Source organism: Gracilinanus agilis, chromosome 3 (assembly GCF_016433145.1).
Source record: "Gracilinanus agilis isolate LMUSP501 chromosome 3, AgileGrace, whole genome shotgun sequence".
NCBI lineage: Eukaryota > Metazoa > Chordata > Mammalia > Didelphimorphia > Didelphidae > Gracilinanus > Gracilinanus agilis.
In genome coordinates, this window is record NC_058132.1 from 346,074,885 (window position 1) to 346,089,392 (window position 14,508).

At 37.6% G+C, this 14,508-nt stretch overlaps 1 protein-coding gene across 1 annotated transcript in view; it reads right to left on the minus strand.

Moving 5' to 3' along the window:
* Nucleotides 1–11,313, minus strand: part of TIMMDC1 (translocase of inner mitochondrial membrane domain containing 1) — a 33,754-nt gene extending 22,441 nt beyond the window's left edge. Inside the window, exons 1-5 of the mRNA XM_044666757.1 lie at nucleotides 11,028–11,313; nucleotides 10,218–10,426; nucleotides 6,792–6,957; nucleotides 4,291–4,379; nucleotides 2,453–2,520 (exon numbers count right to left, since the gene is read on the minus strand). Of these exons, the coding sequence (XP_044522692.1) occupies nucleotides 2,453–2,520; nucleotides 4,291–4,379; nucleotides 6,792–6,957; nucleotides 10,218–10,417 (523 nt within the window). The 5' untranslated portion in view covers nucleotides 10,418–10,426; nucleotides 11,028–11,313. The remainder of the gene's footprint in view (nucleotides 1–2,452; nucleotides 2,521–4,290; nucleotides 4,380–6,791; nucleotides 6,958–10,217; nucleotides 10,427–11,027) is intronic.
* Nucleotides 11,314–14,508: the final 3,195 nt, after the last annotated feature.

Genomic DNA, 14,508 nt, shown 5'->3' on the forward strand with positions numbered 1-14,508 from the left:
CTCGGTTACCTGGCCCCTTACTCTCTTTCAGGTCTTTTTATACTATATACCAGTGATGGGCAAACTATTCCTCACTGGCCAGATCCAGGCTGTAGTTTGCCCATCACTGCCTTAAGCAATTCCCCAATCACCACATCTGGGGGTGTAGTGATTAGGGAATTGCTTAAGGCAGTGATGGGCAAACTATGGCCTGGATTTGGCCCGCGGGGAATAGTTTGGCCATCACTGCTATATACCCTTCATGCTCTCCATAATAAAGCAACACTGGCCTTCATCCTATTCTTCACATTTGACATAATCCATCTCCAAAGTACCTTTTCAAAAGACAACCCCCAGGAACGTGATAGCCAAATTCAAAAGCTTCAAAGTTAAGGAGAAAATATTACAAGAAGCCTGAAAGAGACAGTTCAGATATCAAGGAACACCAATCAGAATTACACAGGATCTGGCAGCCTCCACACTACAAGACCACAAGGCTTGGAACATGATATTCAGAAAGGCAAGAGAATTGGGTCTACAAGCAAGGATCACCTACCCATCAAAACTGACTATATACTTCCAGGGGAAAGTATAGACATTCAACAAAATAGAAGATTTCCAAGTATTTGCACAGAAAAGACCAGGACTAAATGGAAAGTTTGATATCCAAACACAAAAACCAAGAGAAACATGAAAAGGTAAATAAGAAAGAGGGAAAAGAAAACTCTTATCTTTAAATTTCCTTCTTCGAGGGCTTCAATAAGATCAAATTATCTGTATTCCTATATGGAGAAATGTTATGTGTAATTCTAAAAAATTATATTCACTATTATAGTAATTAGAAGAATTAGTCACAGGGAGAGGTTGGAGTACTAAATGGTCTAAGATGATATGGTGGGGGGGGAGTGTGTGTGGGTAATAAAAGATGGCATCAAGAGAAACTTGATGGAATAAGAAAAATAGGATAATCTATACCACACAAAGAGGGCATGGGAAGGGGAGGGGAAGAATACTAAGAAGGAGAGGAAGAGAGCGTTAACAGGAAATATTTAAGCCTTACTCTCAGTGGAATTAATCCTGAAAGGGAAGAGTAGCTAGATCCATTGGGATATCAAATTCTAACTAACCCTATGGATAAAGTCAGAAGGGATAAACCAAGGAGGGCAGTGGGGTGGGGAATTCATAAAGGGAGGGGAAGAAAGGGTGGAGGGAATTCATTAAGCCTTAAAAAATAACAAGAGGATCGGGTTGTTCCCATGCATTTAAATCCCTAATAAAGATTACTGATTTGCTTCTAAATTCTGGTCTGCTTTGGTTTATACCTTCAAGGTTCAGCTCATGTATTACATGAAGGTTTTCCTAATCCCCCCAGCAACTAGGCCCTCTCCTCCCCTCAATCTACCTTATACCAATTTTGAATATTTCTGCATATGTACATTTTACCTTCTGGAAATAAACTGTAAGTTATTTGAGACAGGGATATCTCTTAGAAAGATTTTTCAAAATCTTTGTATCTCAGAACTTAGCATAGGGTATGACACCCAGTTAAGTGTTAATAATTTTTTTATTCATTAATTTATTCAATTTAATTACTTTATAAGTGAATGTTGTCCGCCTAATGAGACAGTAAGTTCTCCAGCAGACCTCTTCATTTTCTCTTTTTCAAAAATGCTCCTCTCTTTATCTTATTGATACACTCTTCATTCTCCTAGGCCTAGTTCAAATATCACCATCTCTTTAAAGAAACCTATCCTGATCTTCCTAGCTGGATATTCTCTCACCCTCTTTTGAATTCCTATAGTGCTTTCTCTATCCTAATTTTATGGTACTTAGTTTATTTACCAAAATAACCATAAGGACAAAATATTATTTCCCATATAAAATCATAAGTGCCTTGAGGACAAGCTCTCTTCCTTGAGCACTTCGATTTCCCATACAATGCTTAGCTTAGTGCCTTGAACACAGAAGGTACTCAGTGAATGTTTGCTGAATGAATGAACATGCTTACAAATGTCCTTCAGGGATATGTATTACCTTTCCAAAAAATGAGAGCCTTGCTCTCATTATTAAAAAAGTCAGAGAATTTGCTTATTTTTACCACTTTATAGAGATTAAATTCTTTATAAGTATTTGTCTTCTACAGATTTTATCAAGTTTATAAGGTGTCTGCAGTCTAGACATGTATGTACTATGCTATAATATGGTCCTACCTGGTAATTGTGCTCTATTGATCTCATTTAAATTATTCTACCCTAGTAATCAATGTAATTTTAGTCTGAATTATTAACATTTTTTCATCTTAGAATAATATATGCAGCAAGTCTTACAAATTTCTTTTACATTACTGAAGTTCTGAGGCAGTTTCAAGTCAAGAAATGAGATCCAGAAAGCCTAACTTCCAATGTCCTTCACTATCATAAAATCATGAAACATTATATACAATGATAAATGTTTTTTTTAAAAAAAGTCTTACCTCCTGCAACAACAAAATGGCTTAAGGAATTTTTATTTCGATATACATTCAGACCAGTGCTCACTGTGCTAGAGAGGTTGAGAAAAAAAAAAAGCAAGAAAAAAAGCTTTTGAGAATATTGACAGAATTCTCTTAACATTATGAACATAAAATCCTCAATCCACTTACTTTTTAGTAATATTATTAAGGAAAGGAATAGATTATTATTTCCATTCATTAACCTTACTCTAGGAGACTCTTCATCACGTTTCTATTCTGCTTCAGTGTTCTTATAGACTCTGGGCCCTATAATGTGGACTCTGCAAAATAAAACTATCATTGTTGACTTGTCAAATTCCTCCACAAGAAGCTAACTTAGAGGTTGAAAATGAGGAAATTAAGCATACAGGTTGTTTCCAGTTTTTTCTCATTAAAATCTTTAAAGTACATTAGTAACAAATCCACAAATCTCTACTGTTGGGGGGAAGCACACTACATAGACAGTTAAAGCAACTTTACTACAAAATAAACACTATGATCTTTAAAAGCGGTAAGGGCTAGCAATAAGGGTTAAGTTAAGTGATTTGCCCAGGGTCACATAGCTAGGAAGTGTCTGAGGCCAGATATGAACCCAAGACCTCCCCCTCTCTTGGGCCTGGCTCTCAATCCACTGAGCTACCTAGCTGCCTCCTTTTATAAAGTTTTTTAAAAAGCTACAAAAATAGATTTTCCCCATCTAATATAGTTAACTGACAAAGCTGTGAATTAATCTAATCATCCTGGAAAACTGAGAATCATGGGGGAAAAAGTCATTGAAATGTTTATACCTTTTGACCTACTACTGGATACATACCACAAAGGCGATAAATGCCAGAAAGAAAGGTCCAATAACAAATATTCATAGTAGCACTCTTTGTGGTAGCAGGTAACTAGAAACAAAATAGGTGCTAGCAAATACAAAAGGGTTGGAGAAAATATACAATATGTATATAACACAATATTACTATACCATAAAAATTGCAAATGAGTAATTCGGAAATATAGGAAGACTGGTATAAAATGAAGAAAGCAAAACCAAAAGGATACACACAACGACCACAATAACATATAGAATAACAATATTAAAAAGCAGTTAGACCCAGTTGACTTTTAAGAAATAGTCTCTTAAAGATAGATACTTTTTTCCTCTCTGAAGAAAGACAGTAGCTATAGATTTGGAAAGTGGTACATAAGGGCAGCTAGGTGGCACAGTGGACAGAGTGCTAGGTCTAGAATAAGGAGGACCTAGGTTCAAATTTGGCCTCATAGACTTCCTAGCTATGTGATCCTGTGCTGCCACTTAACCTCATTTTCATAGCCCTTGTCCTTCTTTCTTAAGAATTGTTAAAGAAAAGAAAGTAGCAGTAATGCAATGATCCAGGACAATTCTGACCGACTTATGAGAAAAAACGCTATCCACATCGAGAGAAAGAACTGTGGGAGTAGAAACAAAGAAGAAAAACATTTACTTGATCACATGGTTTGATGGGGATATGATTGGGGATGTAGACCCTAAATGATCATCCTAATGTAAATATTAATAATATGAAATAGGTCTTGATCAATGAAACATGTAAAACCCAGTGGAATTGCTCACTGGCTACAGGAGGGAGGTGCGAAGAGGGAAAGGAAAGAACGTGAATCATGTAACAATGGAAAAACACTCTAATATATTTTAAAAAAGAAACTGGCAAATACTGTCAGATGTGGTCACTATATCAATTGGCTTAAAATATATGACAATAAAACTTTTTTCTAAATTGCATTTCTGAAAGTTTTCTGAGGTAACATATTCTCACCAATATTCAAAAAAAGCTTACTTAAATATAGTTACAAACAAGGCTGTTCTCCAACTCCACCTCCAGCCATACCGGATGAATCCTCGAATGGCAGCTCGCTGGGCAGATTGCTGAAATAAAAGACGGTCTGATTAGCTGTCTTGTAGATTTTTTTCTATACTTAAAACTGTGGTAGAAGAGAGAACCACAAATTGGGCAGATACTCCTTTGTGATATATATTTAAAATATACTAAAAGGAGGGTCTATAGAATCATTATCTTGACCAAGGGAACTGTTTTTCTCTGCCACTAATTCTTAAAACTAACCATGTGACCAATTAGTTACAACATAACTACATAGTTACAAATAATTTAGGGTTAATAGAACATTTTTAATTAACAATGTCTCATACAGTGTTGTTAAATATACTTGCCATCTAACACATGAAGTGAACTGATTATGGACCTGTGGCTAACTGACCTTTCTATTGTTGTAGGGAAATTAAGGAAAGTGAAGGTGACAGAAAAAAAGCAGGGAGAAAAGGTTCCAGAACTTTGGGTGAGTGACTGGCTGAGAGTCAGTTATTACCTTGACTTTCACCTGGATTGTGTTATCTGGTCTTTCTCAACATATCCTGGTTTTGTGAATCACCAACCATCAAGAGTTCTCTGGCTGGATACCAATGTTGGATTTGTACCCCAAAGAGACCATAGATAAACAGACTTGTACAAAAATATTTATAGCTGCGCTTTTTGTGGTGGCAAAAAACTGGAAAATGAGGGTATGCCCTTCAACTGGGGAATGGCTGAACAAATTGTGGTATCTGCTGGTGATGGAATACTATTGTGCTCAAAGGAATAATAAACTGGAGGAATTCCATGTGAACTGGAAAGATCTCCAGGAATTGATGCAGAGTGAAAGGAGCAGAGCCAGAAGAACATTGTACACAGAGACCAATACACTGTGGTAAAATAGAATGTAATGGACTTCTGTACTAGCAGCAATGCAATGACCCAGGACAATTCTGAGGGATTTATGGTAAAGAACGCTACCCATATCCAGAGGAAGAACTGCAGGAGTGGAAACACAGAAGAAAAGCAACTGCTTGAACACATGGGTTGAGGTGGACATGATTGGGGATGTAGAATTGAAACTACCACACCAATGCAACTATCGACAATTTGGAAATAGGTCTTGATCAATGACACATATTAAAACCAGTGGAAATGCGCATCGGCTATGGGGGAGGGAGGTGGGGGGGGTGAAGGGGAAAGTAAATGCATAAATCATCTAACTATGCTAACTTTTCTAAAAAATAAAAATTATTAAATGTTAAAAAAAAAAAAAGAGTACACTGGCTGGAAAGAAGTTGAGTTTTAGGTCTGGTACACTGGTGGACAGTTGTGTCAAGAGCCTTAACTCCCTCTCCATTTCAGATTTACTTGCTGTTACCTACTGGATTCCTGGAGGACCCTGAAGAGGACAACAGACGGGAGATCCTTAATTAGCTCCGTTGGACCTGTTTCACCTTCCAGATTTCCTTTACTCTAAATATCATTATAGGGAAACTCTGGATAGGATTTTAGTTAGGCAGCTGGGTGCTTTTAGTGAGATCAGGTTAGAGATTCTGTTGGACTTTGGTGGAAGGGAATCCAGAACTGTTTCTTAGTTAATCCCAATTCCTTCCCTACCTATCCTGGTTAATTAAATAAATCTTGTTGTCATCTAACAGCCTCTCCCTGAAAATCCTTTCCAGATAAAGTTATTGGTCCAAGAGTATCTAAGAACCTAGAGCATTCAGTTATCAGTTGCCAAGCTACATACCACCTATTAATAACTAATTAATAACCCTATCCATCTATACTTTAAGAACCCACTAATGTTTTTTTTCACTCTCAAGTAGTAGAAGAAAAATTAGGAAATGCTAATGTCAGTCACAAGTATTTTCTGAGCATCTATGTGGGAAATACAATAGGTTAAGATAATGCTTCCTGCCTTCAAAGAATTTTAGTTGGTAAGATGACATACACATAAGAAAAAAGAAGAGAATAAGTGTATTTTGTGGCAGAGCCTAAAGTGTTATGGGAAATCTGAGCAAGAAGAAATTCATACTATCTGGGATGCTTATGGAAGAGTAAAACTCCTGGAAATTGAAAGGTAGACCAGATTTAGATAGATGAAGTAGAGTCAGAAAGGTGGTATAAGCAGACGAATAAAGAATAAGCAAAAGTAGGACTGAAAATGAAGGAAGTATTTGGAGAAGAGACTAGCCTCATTTGAAACAACTCTGCCCAAATATTCTACGTTTACTTACATCTCTATTTCCTGTTATTAACTAAGTAGGTAAATACAGATTTTCCCTTTTCCTGGCCTTGTCAGCTAAACTCCCCTCTCACACACTAGTCCAAAATCTAAGTGGACTGGATATTTCTAATCACATTACCTAGAAAGGAAGCCATATGGCAATACAATTCCCAAAACTAGTTAGCAACCAAATCCTATTATACATCACTCATAAATACACACACACATACATACATACCACAGCATCAAATCGGTTGTAATAAATCTCTGCATGGCTCTGTGAAATATAACGTTGTTTGGCATGATAAAAAGCAGGTATGCCTCCATATATCCAACCAACAATTGCCCCTGAAGTTGCTGCTTTGAAAATATAATCAATTTCCTCTGGTAATGGTTGGTGTTCACTAAAATAACAATGAAAGAAAAAGTTCCTTAGGTTTTACTCTTGGAAATTACAAATCAACTCCCTTAGCAGTTTCTAAATTCTAAGCATTTTATATTTCTATTAAATTGTGGCTCTTAATAGAACTCATTAAAATGTTAAATGTAATTAAATCTGTTTTTAAGTCAAGAATTCTGCTCTTGATCATCCTTTCTGATACTACTCCAGAACAAAATTATCAAGAATTTTGGTTAGAGAATCCAATATTTCCCTTTGAAGTTCAACTTTAAAATGGGAACTGACCAGAATAATTGAGCTTTCAGAATGTTGTATAAAGAACCCATATCCAGGAGCACAAAAAGAAATCTTAATATTTTTTTTTAACTTTTATTAAGTATTTTCTGTGTACTCTGTGCTGTACAAAACATATATGGAAAAAAATAGAACTAATCTAGACTAAATGGCAGGGGAAAACCAACTCGAATTAGAAAAAATTCTGAATTACAGATTTTTTCCCCAAACATATAAAAGATTCACCCATAATTAGCAAAATCCACTTAGTACATCTATAAGCAACTAATGTATTTAATTTTCATAAACAGTTAACTCTTAAGCAAGTTAAAGCACCCTTTCTCCAATTTTCATTACCTTTCTATTTGCTTAGAAGATACTTTCCTCAGGGTTAAACAAATTGTAGCTAGGTCTATGCTCAAAGGATAATATATTTAGAATTGGGAGGAATGTCAGGTCATCTAATTCAATCCCTTCATTTTCAGTGGAAGAAAAGGATTCAGATTAGTGACTGCAAATTTCTGAAATCTGTATTAATGAGATTACAGTAAATCTACATTGTATTTGCATTTGTAAAAAAAGATGTCTTAATGAAATTCCTCAGCATACCACCTTGCTTAGATATGTAAAAATGGAAATTTCTGCTTTAATTCCAACTCAAGATTGTATATTCTATAGTCAATAATGCTGAGGAATTCTCATTTTAAAGGTCAAGAATATCAAATTATCTTAGGACTTAGAAGTAAAAAAGATCTTTGATATTATCTAGTCCAATTTCATTTTGCAAATAAGAAATTTAAGTAAATAACACAAACTTAAGAAGTGATATGCCCAGATTCACATATGCAATCAAAGACTAACAGAATCTAAGTTGGAAGGTATTTCAGACACCAACTTGTCCATCCCTTTGTGCCCAACTGCTCTACAACATATCCAAATGGTCACTCAACCTATACTAAAAGGTATCCTCTATCATCTCTAATCCCCTCCTCCTTCCTATGGGGGACCCCTTTAAAAAGTGATACTCTTCATAAAGAAAAAGACTTGTATAAAAATATTTATAGCCTCACTCTTTGTGGTAACAAAGAACCTGGAAAATGAGGATATGCCCTTCAATTGGGGAATGGCTGAACAAACTGTGGTATCTGTTGGTGATGGAATACTATTGTGCTCAAAGGAATAATAAACAGGAGGAATTCCATGTGAACTGGAATGACCTCCAGGAATTGATGCAGAGTGAAAGGAGCAGAACCAGGAGAGCCTTTTAAACAGAGACTGATACACTGTAGTACAATGGAATGTAATGGACTTCTCTACTAGCAGTAATGCAATGATCCAGGACAACTCTGAGGGACTTAAAAAAGAACACTTTCCACATTCAGAGGAAGAACTGTGGGAGTAGAAACACAAAAGAAAAACAATTGCTTGATCACATGGGTTGACGGAGATATGACTGGGTAGATATAGACTCTAAACCCTAGTGCAAATATCAATAATATGGAAATAGGTCTTGATCAATGACACATGTAAAACCTAATGAAATTGTGCATTGGCTATGGCAGGGGGGTTGAGTGAGGGGAGGGAAAGAACATGAATCATGTAACAACGGAAAAATGCTCTAAATTAATTAATTAAATAAAATCGCGCCACTGCCCCCCCTAAAAAAGTGATATTCTTCATCCTCATCTCAAGAGCCAAAGTCTCCATATAAAGCAGAGCTAGGTTAAGAATTTAGATCTTCAGATTCTAAATCCAGTGTTCTTATACTATCTTAACTTATACAACTACTTGTTGTGTGGAGATGCAAAGCATGGAATCCTTGCAAAGGTACAGGGATAGCCTCACCCAGAATTCCAGGGGACCCCCCTGGAGAACTTTGGGTGAGGGGGCAGTTGAGAAGGGTTGGAGACAGTTAATTTGTGGGAGTGGATGTGAGCAGACACTCTGCTTGCTACTCCTGACTTGGGGGTTCACCTGAGGTGGCCATTGTAGCATAAGCCAGTGGTTTCTACTCATAGGGTTAGCCTGTTATTACTATTCTTCATTAATATAATTATATAATTACTTAGTGATTAGAGAGTAAGGATATCAATAGCAAGAGAGTGTCTGCTCACATCCACTCCCACAAATTAACTGTCTCCAACCCTTCTCAACTACCCCCTCACCCAAAGTTCTCCAGGGGGGTCCCCTGGAATTCTGGGTGAGGCTATCCCTGTACCTTTGCAAGGATTCCATGCTTTGCATCTCCACACAACTACGAAGAGTGAAGATACTTAGTTTAAAAGTTCAGCTGAGCTCTATTAACACAACAATTTTCCTAGGCCTCCTCAATCTTTTCAAATAAAATAGTTATTGTTCCTAGTGATTCTCCCAGCTTCAAAATTCCATGTTTCTATAAATCACAGATAATCAATCACAATTCTGACAAAAATTGGAATTAAGAACAATAAATTTCTGCTCTATTGTTTATCACCTGTGAGACACTGAGCAGATTACTTAATTTCTTAAGAGTTTCTCTTTTATTATCTAATAATGATGGGATTGAACTAGATTATTTCTAGACTCTCTTCTAGTTTCCTATAATCTGTGAATTATAGGAAACTAAATCTGTGAAACTTTTCTAATTTCCTGGGTCAGACCATGTCAGATAAATGTATTAAAGGAATTATGATTTCTAGTCTTTTATTCTTAATAAAGCTATCGACTATGTTGGGATGTTTCCACTTGAAAACTTAAAATAGGCTTGTCAAGCAACTACTGACCTACACAATCTATACACCTTATAATGAAAACACAGGGGGCAAATATGAAAACAAAAACCAGTAGACAGGTGGGAAAAGTTTAGTAAGGGGAAGGTGGAAATGAGGTAAAGACTAGAATCTCAAAGTTCTACATAAGGTTTGTAATAAACCATGCTAAATTAAGATCCTACTCTGCAATTTCACCAATGAACATTTATTATTAATAATTGTCAAGAATTATTATATTTACTCTCTGACAAGGAGCTCTTTGAGGCGATCCCATCCTGTCTCTGCGTAAACTGGACCCTTAATGTGATGAGGCAGAGTTTCCTCCGGGGAGGGGCCTGAGGCAGTTGCAATGGTGCTTTCTTCAGCAAAGACCGTTGGGAAAGGGACTAATACCTCCCATGCTCTTCTCAAACAAGTCTTCCGTGGTATCTCCATCCCCATTTCTTGGTACTATGAAAATACAGTCAAGTGACAAACATTAGTGCCACAAAGGCCTTGGCAGCTGGGATGTTAAAAAAAAAAAAAAAAAAAAAAAAAAAAAAAAGGGAGGGGGCAGCTGGGTAGCTCAGTGGATGAGAGCCAGGCCTAAAGACGGAGGTCCTAGGTTCAAATCTGACCTCAGACACTTCCCAGCTGTGTGACCCTGGGCAAGTCACTTGACTCCCATTGCCTACCCTTACCACTCTTCTGCCTTGGTGACTCCAAGACGGAAGGTAAGGGTTTAAAAAAAAAAAAAAAGTGGGAAAGAGGAAGGAAGGAGGAAAGGAAGAAAAAACGGGTAAATGGGAAAGAAAAACAGCAAAAGAGAAAGGAAGGGGAAAAGAGAAACAGAGAAAAGGAGAGAGGAATGGAAGGGAGAGAAAAGGGGGAAATGAAGCAGAGAAAGAAGGGCAGAAAAAGAGGGAAAGATAAGAAAAAAAAAAATCCAACAGCCAAAAAATCCGAATACTAAAAAGAAAAAACAAATTACACACACGTTTGTTATCTATCGCCCCAAAGGAAGGCTCGGTCTGTCCCAGGAGGATGAAGCGAGCCCAAAGCCGGCACTTACTGAGGGTCCTAGAGAAGCGCCCCGGTGTCAAGGACTGCAGTGAACTAGTAGTGTCAAGATGGCCAAGGTCCCAAATTCGTCTCATACATTTACTAAGTGTATGGACTTGGGGCAAGTCACTTAACCTTTCTGGTCCTCAGTTTCTCCATCAGTAAAAAAACAAAAAACAAACCAAAAAAAAAAACGAAGGAAACCAGATGACCTCCAAAAATTTTACGGGTTCTAGAAAACGCTTCCCTACCGGCTTCTCGGGCCAACCCGGAAGTTCTTCCCAGTAACCCACAGGAAGTCCTGCCCCTCGACTCAATAGGTATGGTAGAGGTCGGCGCCAGGACGCCGTAACCTAGTGATCAGACGCGCATGCGCATTTATTCTTGCGACCTCCAGGATCTTGTTCTGGTTCCTCTTGTAACGCCTGGGAGATCCAACACTTCTTTATCAGGAAACTGAGACCTAAGGAAGTGAAGTGATTACTCTTGGCACACAGGTGCAGATCTGACATTAAAAAGAAACTGGGCTTCGTACCCAACCATTCCAACACTCCTTTTTCTCTTCCTAAACAAAGCATTTATTAAGCACATACAGAGCTAGGAGAAAGGGGAAGAGCAGAGGCCCAAACTGACAGAGGAGCGTCCTTTGTCCCCTCCCCCCCCCCCCCCCAGAGGATCATCCCTTAGAGCTGGCATTCTAGAACTCGAGTGTCCACTGAAATGAAGGTGCAGATGAATGTTGCACCATCCTAGAAAACAGGATTTTATTCTCTCTCTTTTTTTTTTAAACCCTTACCTTCCGTCTTAGAACCAATACTGGGTACTGTGTATTGGTTCTAAGGCAGAAGAGTGGTAAGAGCTAGGCAATGGGGGTTAAGTGACTTGCCCAGGGTAACACAGCTAGGAAGTGCCTGAGGTCAAATTTGAAACCAGGACCTCCTGTCTCTGGATCTGACTCTCAATTCACTGAGCCACCCAGCTGCCCTCTTCTCATTTGTTTTTAATTGACAAGTTTATTGTCCTATTCACAGCAAACAGAGGCAAAATATATATGTGTGTGTATATATATGTAATAATAATAATAATAATAATAATAATAACAACAAATACCTATAGTCCAGCCCAACAATTCCCACATTGGCTGTTTGCTATTAGTCATTTTGAGGCCATCACTTTCTGTCGGGAGATGGGTAGCATTTTTATCAGTCTGCTGCAAGTCCTTGAATTGGCCAGAATTATATCTTTCAATATTAATAATGACTAACATTTATACAGTATTTACTATGCCCCAAGCATAGTGCTAAGCATTTAAAACAGGTGCTAATTGCTCCTAGGAAATTCCAATTTCCCCCCATTCCTGAGGAAGGACAAGTGGCCTTTTAAAGTACCAAATCACCCAAATGATACGCAGTATCTCCCTTCACAAACTTCTCTCCTCACCAATAGGAGCAGGAGTATTCATCTCTGGAACACCCTCCCACCACAAAAACAAGGCATCTAGTTCCCCCCACTGTCTTTTCAATCCTCTCCTCTCCTCATCCGTTTTCCTTGTAGGCTCTTCTCATCCTGAAAGACCATAGGAGTCATCTTCTCATTGCTAGCCCTTGTTTTAATCCAGGCACATTATATATTCCTCTCTCCTCTCATATACTATCCCATTATTTAATATAGTACCATAAAAATCATTGATTCACCTAGTAGGCAGGTTTCCATTTTCTGTCCATAACCCTCAAGGTCCACCTCTTTATTGTTACCTTCACTAAACTTCTATCTTTGCCTCTGTCAATTTGTGTATATTTAGGAAGGCTTATTGGTCCCTCTCTACTGTCCCTTCAATGCTGTTGCTGTTACTATTGTTATTGTTGTCATTGGCTGCTGCATTTATTCATCCCTTCTGTATTTTTGTTGTCTAGAATTTCCAAAAAGCAAATAATCTCCACACCTCTGGTTTTCGTTCTAAGAATATTTCAAATATCCTTCTTATAACTATATGTCCATCTTTTTTCACTTATGAAATGGACATTTTGTAGGATAGGTTACCATGAGCAACACATCCTGAGTTCCATTCTTTGGAACACATTCTCCATTTCTTCCTGCATTTTATGGTCAATGCAGAATAGTCTTGTTATTTGAATTTTTCTTTCATATTTGAAGATCTTTCTCCTGATTGTATGTAAAACTTGTTTCCAAATTAAACTATTAAAATTAACCACTGCGTAACCTTGGTTTTTTTCCGGAAATGATCTATGAATTCTTTCAATTGTATTTCATTTTCTTTGTTCATAAATTATGGACAGTTTTTATTATTTCTTGCATTATGATGTTCAAGTTTTTCATCTTATTTCTTCCTGGGACACCTATGGTCCTTCACCTATTCCTATACATCTTGTCTTTGAGATCAACATATTTCCTTTGCATAATGACCATATTTTCCTTAAGTGTTTGTTTGGCCACCACAACTGTGCGTTTGTATTCCCAAGCTATTCTTTTGTTTCCTTGATGAAACAGCATTTCATATTCCAGTTTTTCTATTCTGCTCATTATTTTTGCTGTACAAGTCATAAATTCTACTCTCATTCTCATTTCTCTTTTGAACAACTCGGGATTATCATGTAATAATTTAGTTCCATGAAAAAAAGAGGAAAAAAAGAAAAGAGGAAGGGCAAACAGGTGTTTCAAGTCTTTGGGCTAGCTAATGGCAGTATCATAAGTGAGGGTGGAGTGCTATTTTCAGAGGTGTTGATGGGTGTCTCATCAGTGTCGATTTTCCTTTGTTTTATAGTATTTTTTTTTCATAGATGCCTGAATTTATTAGAACCAGAAGCCATATTTCCTTTTACTGTTTTCCCTGTTGACTTAATCTGCTTAAGTTCAAGTTCTTTTGAGTTTTCTTCTTCCTGACATCTTTAATATTTTGACTCCCCAACATCCCTATTATTTTCCCATTGCTTACTTTTTGACTACCTCCCCTCTGGTGGCTAAGTCCCAAATAGTTTCAGCCTCCTTTCAGCCTGGGCAAGTCATGGTTCACCAGTCTTGGGCTCTGCCTCAGATGACTTTGGATGGCCTCAGGTGGATATTGAGCTCTTTCCCTAGGGATCTGTGGAGTGCTAAACAGCTAACCCCCCAACTTGTATAGCATTCTATCCAAATATCTTGTTTTGCTCCTTCTGTTCTGCAGTTCTCTAGCTCTAGCAGTCCAGAACATCAATAGATAAGGTGCTACCAGGTTGATTTCTATAGTGTGGGTTTCCAAAGTTCTGTAAAGTAAGGTATTTTGTTGAGTTCTATTTCAGGATTAGACATTTGTCTTGCCACTTTCTCTGTTCCTGGTTTCCTTCAGAATCTCTTGCAGCACAAACCACTGCATATCAGTACTGGCTATTGATATACCAATTGGCTGTTGAGATGCTGTCCATCATGGCCCAGCAAGCTTCTACCCCTGAAGCATTATCCAGATGAATTGAGGGTAACAGGTGTGTTAGGTCTTT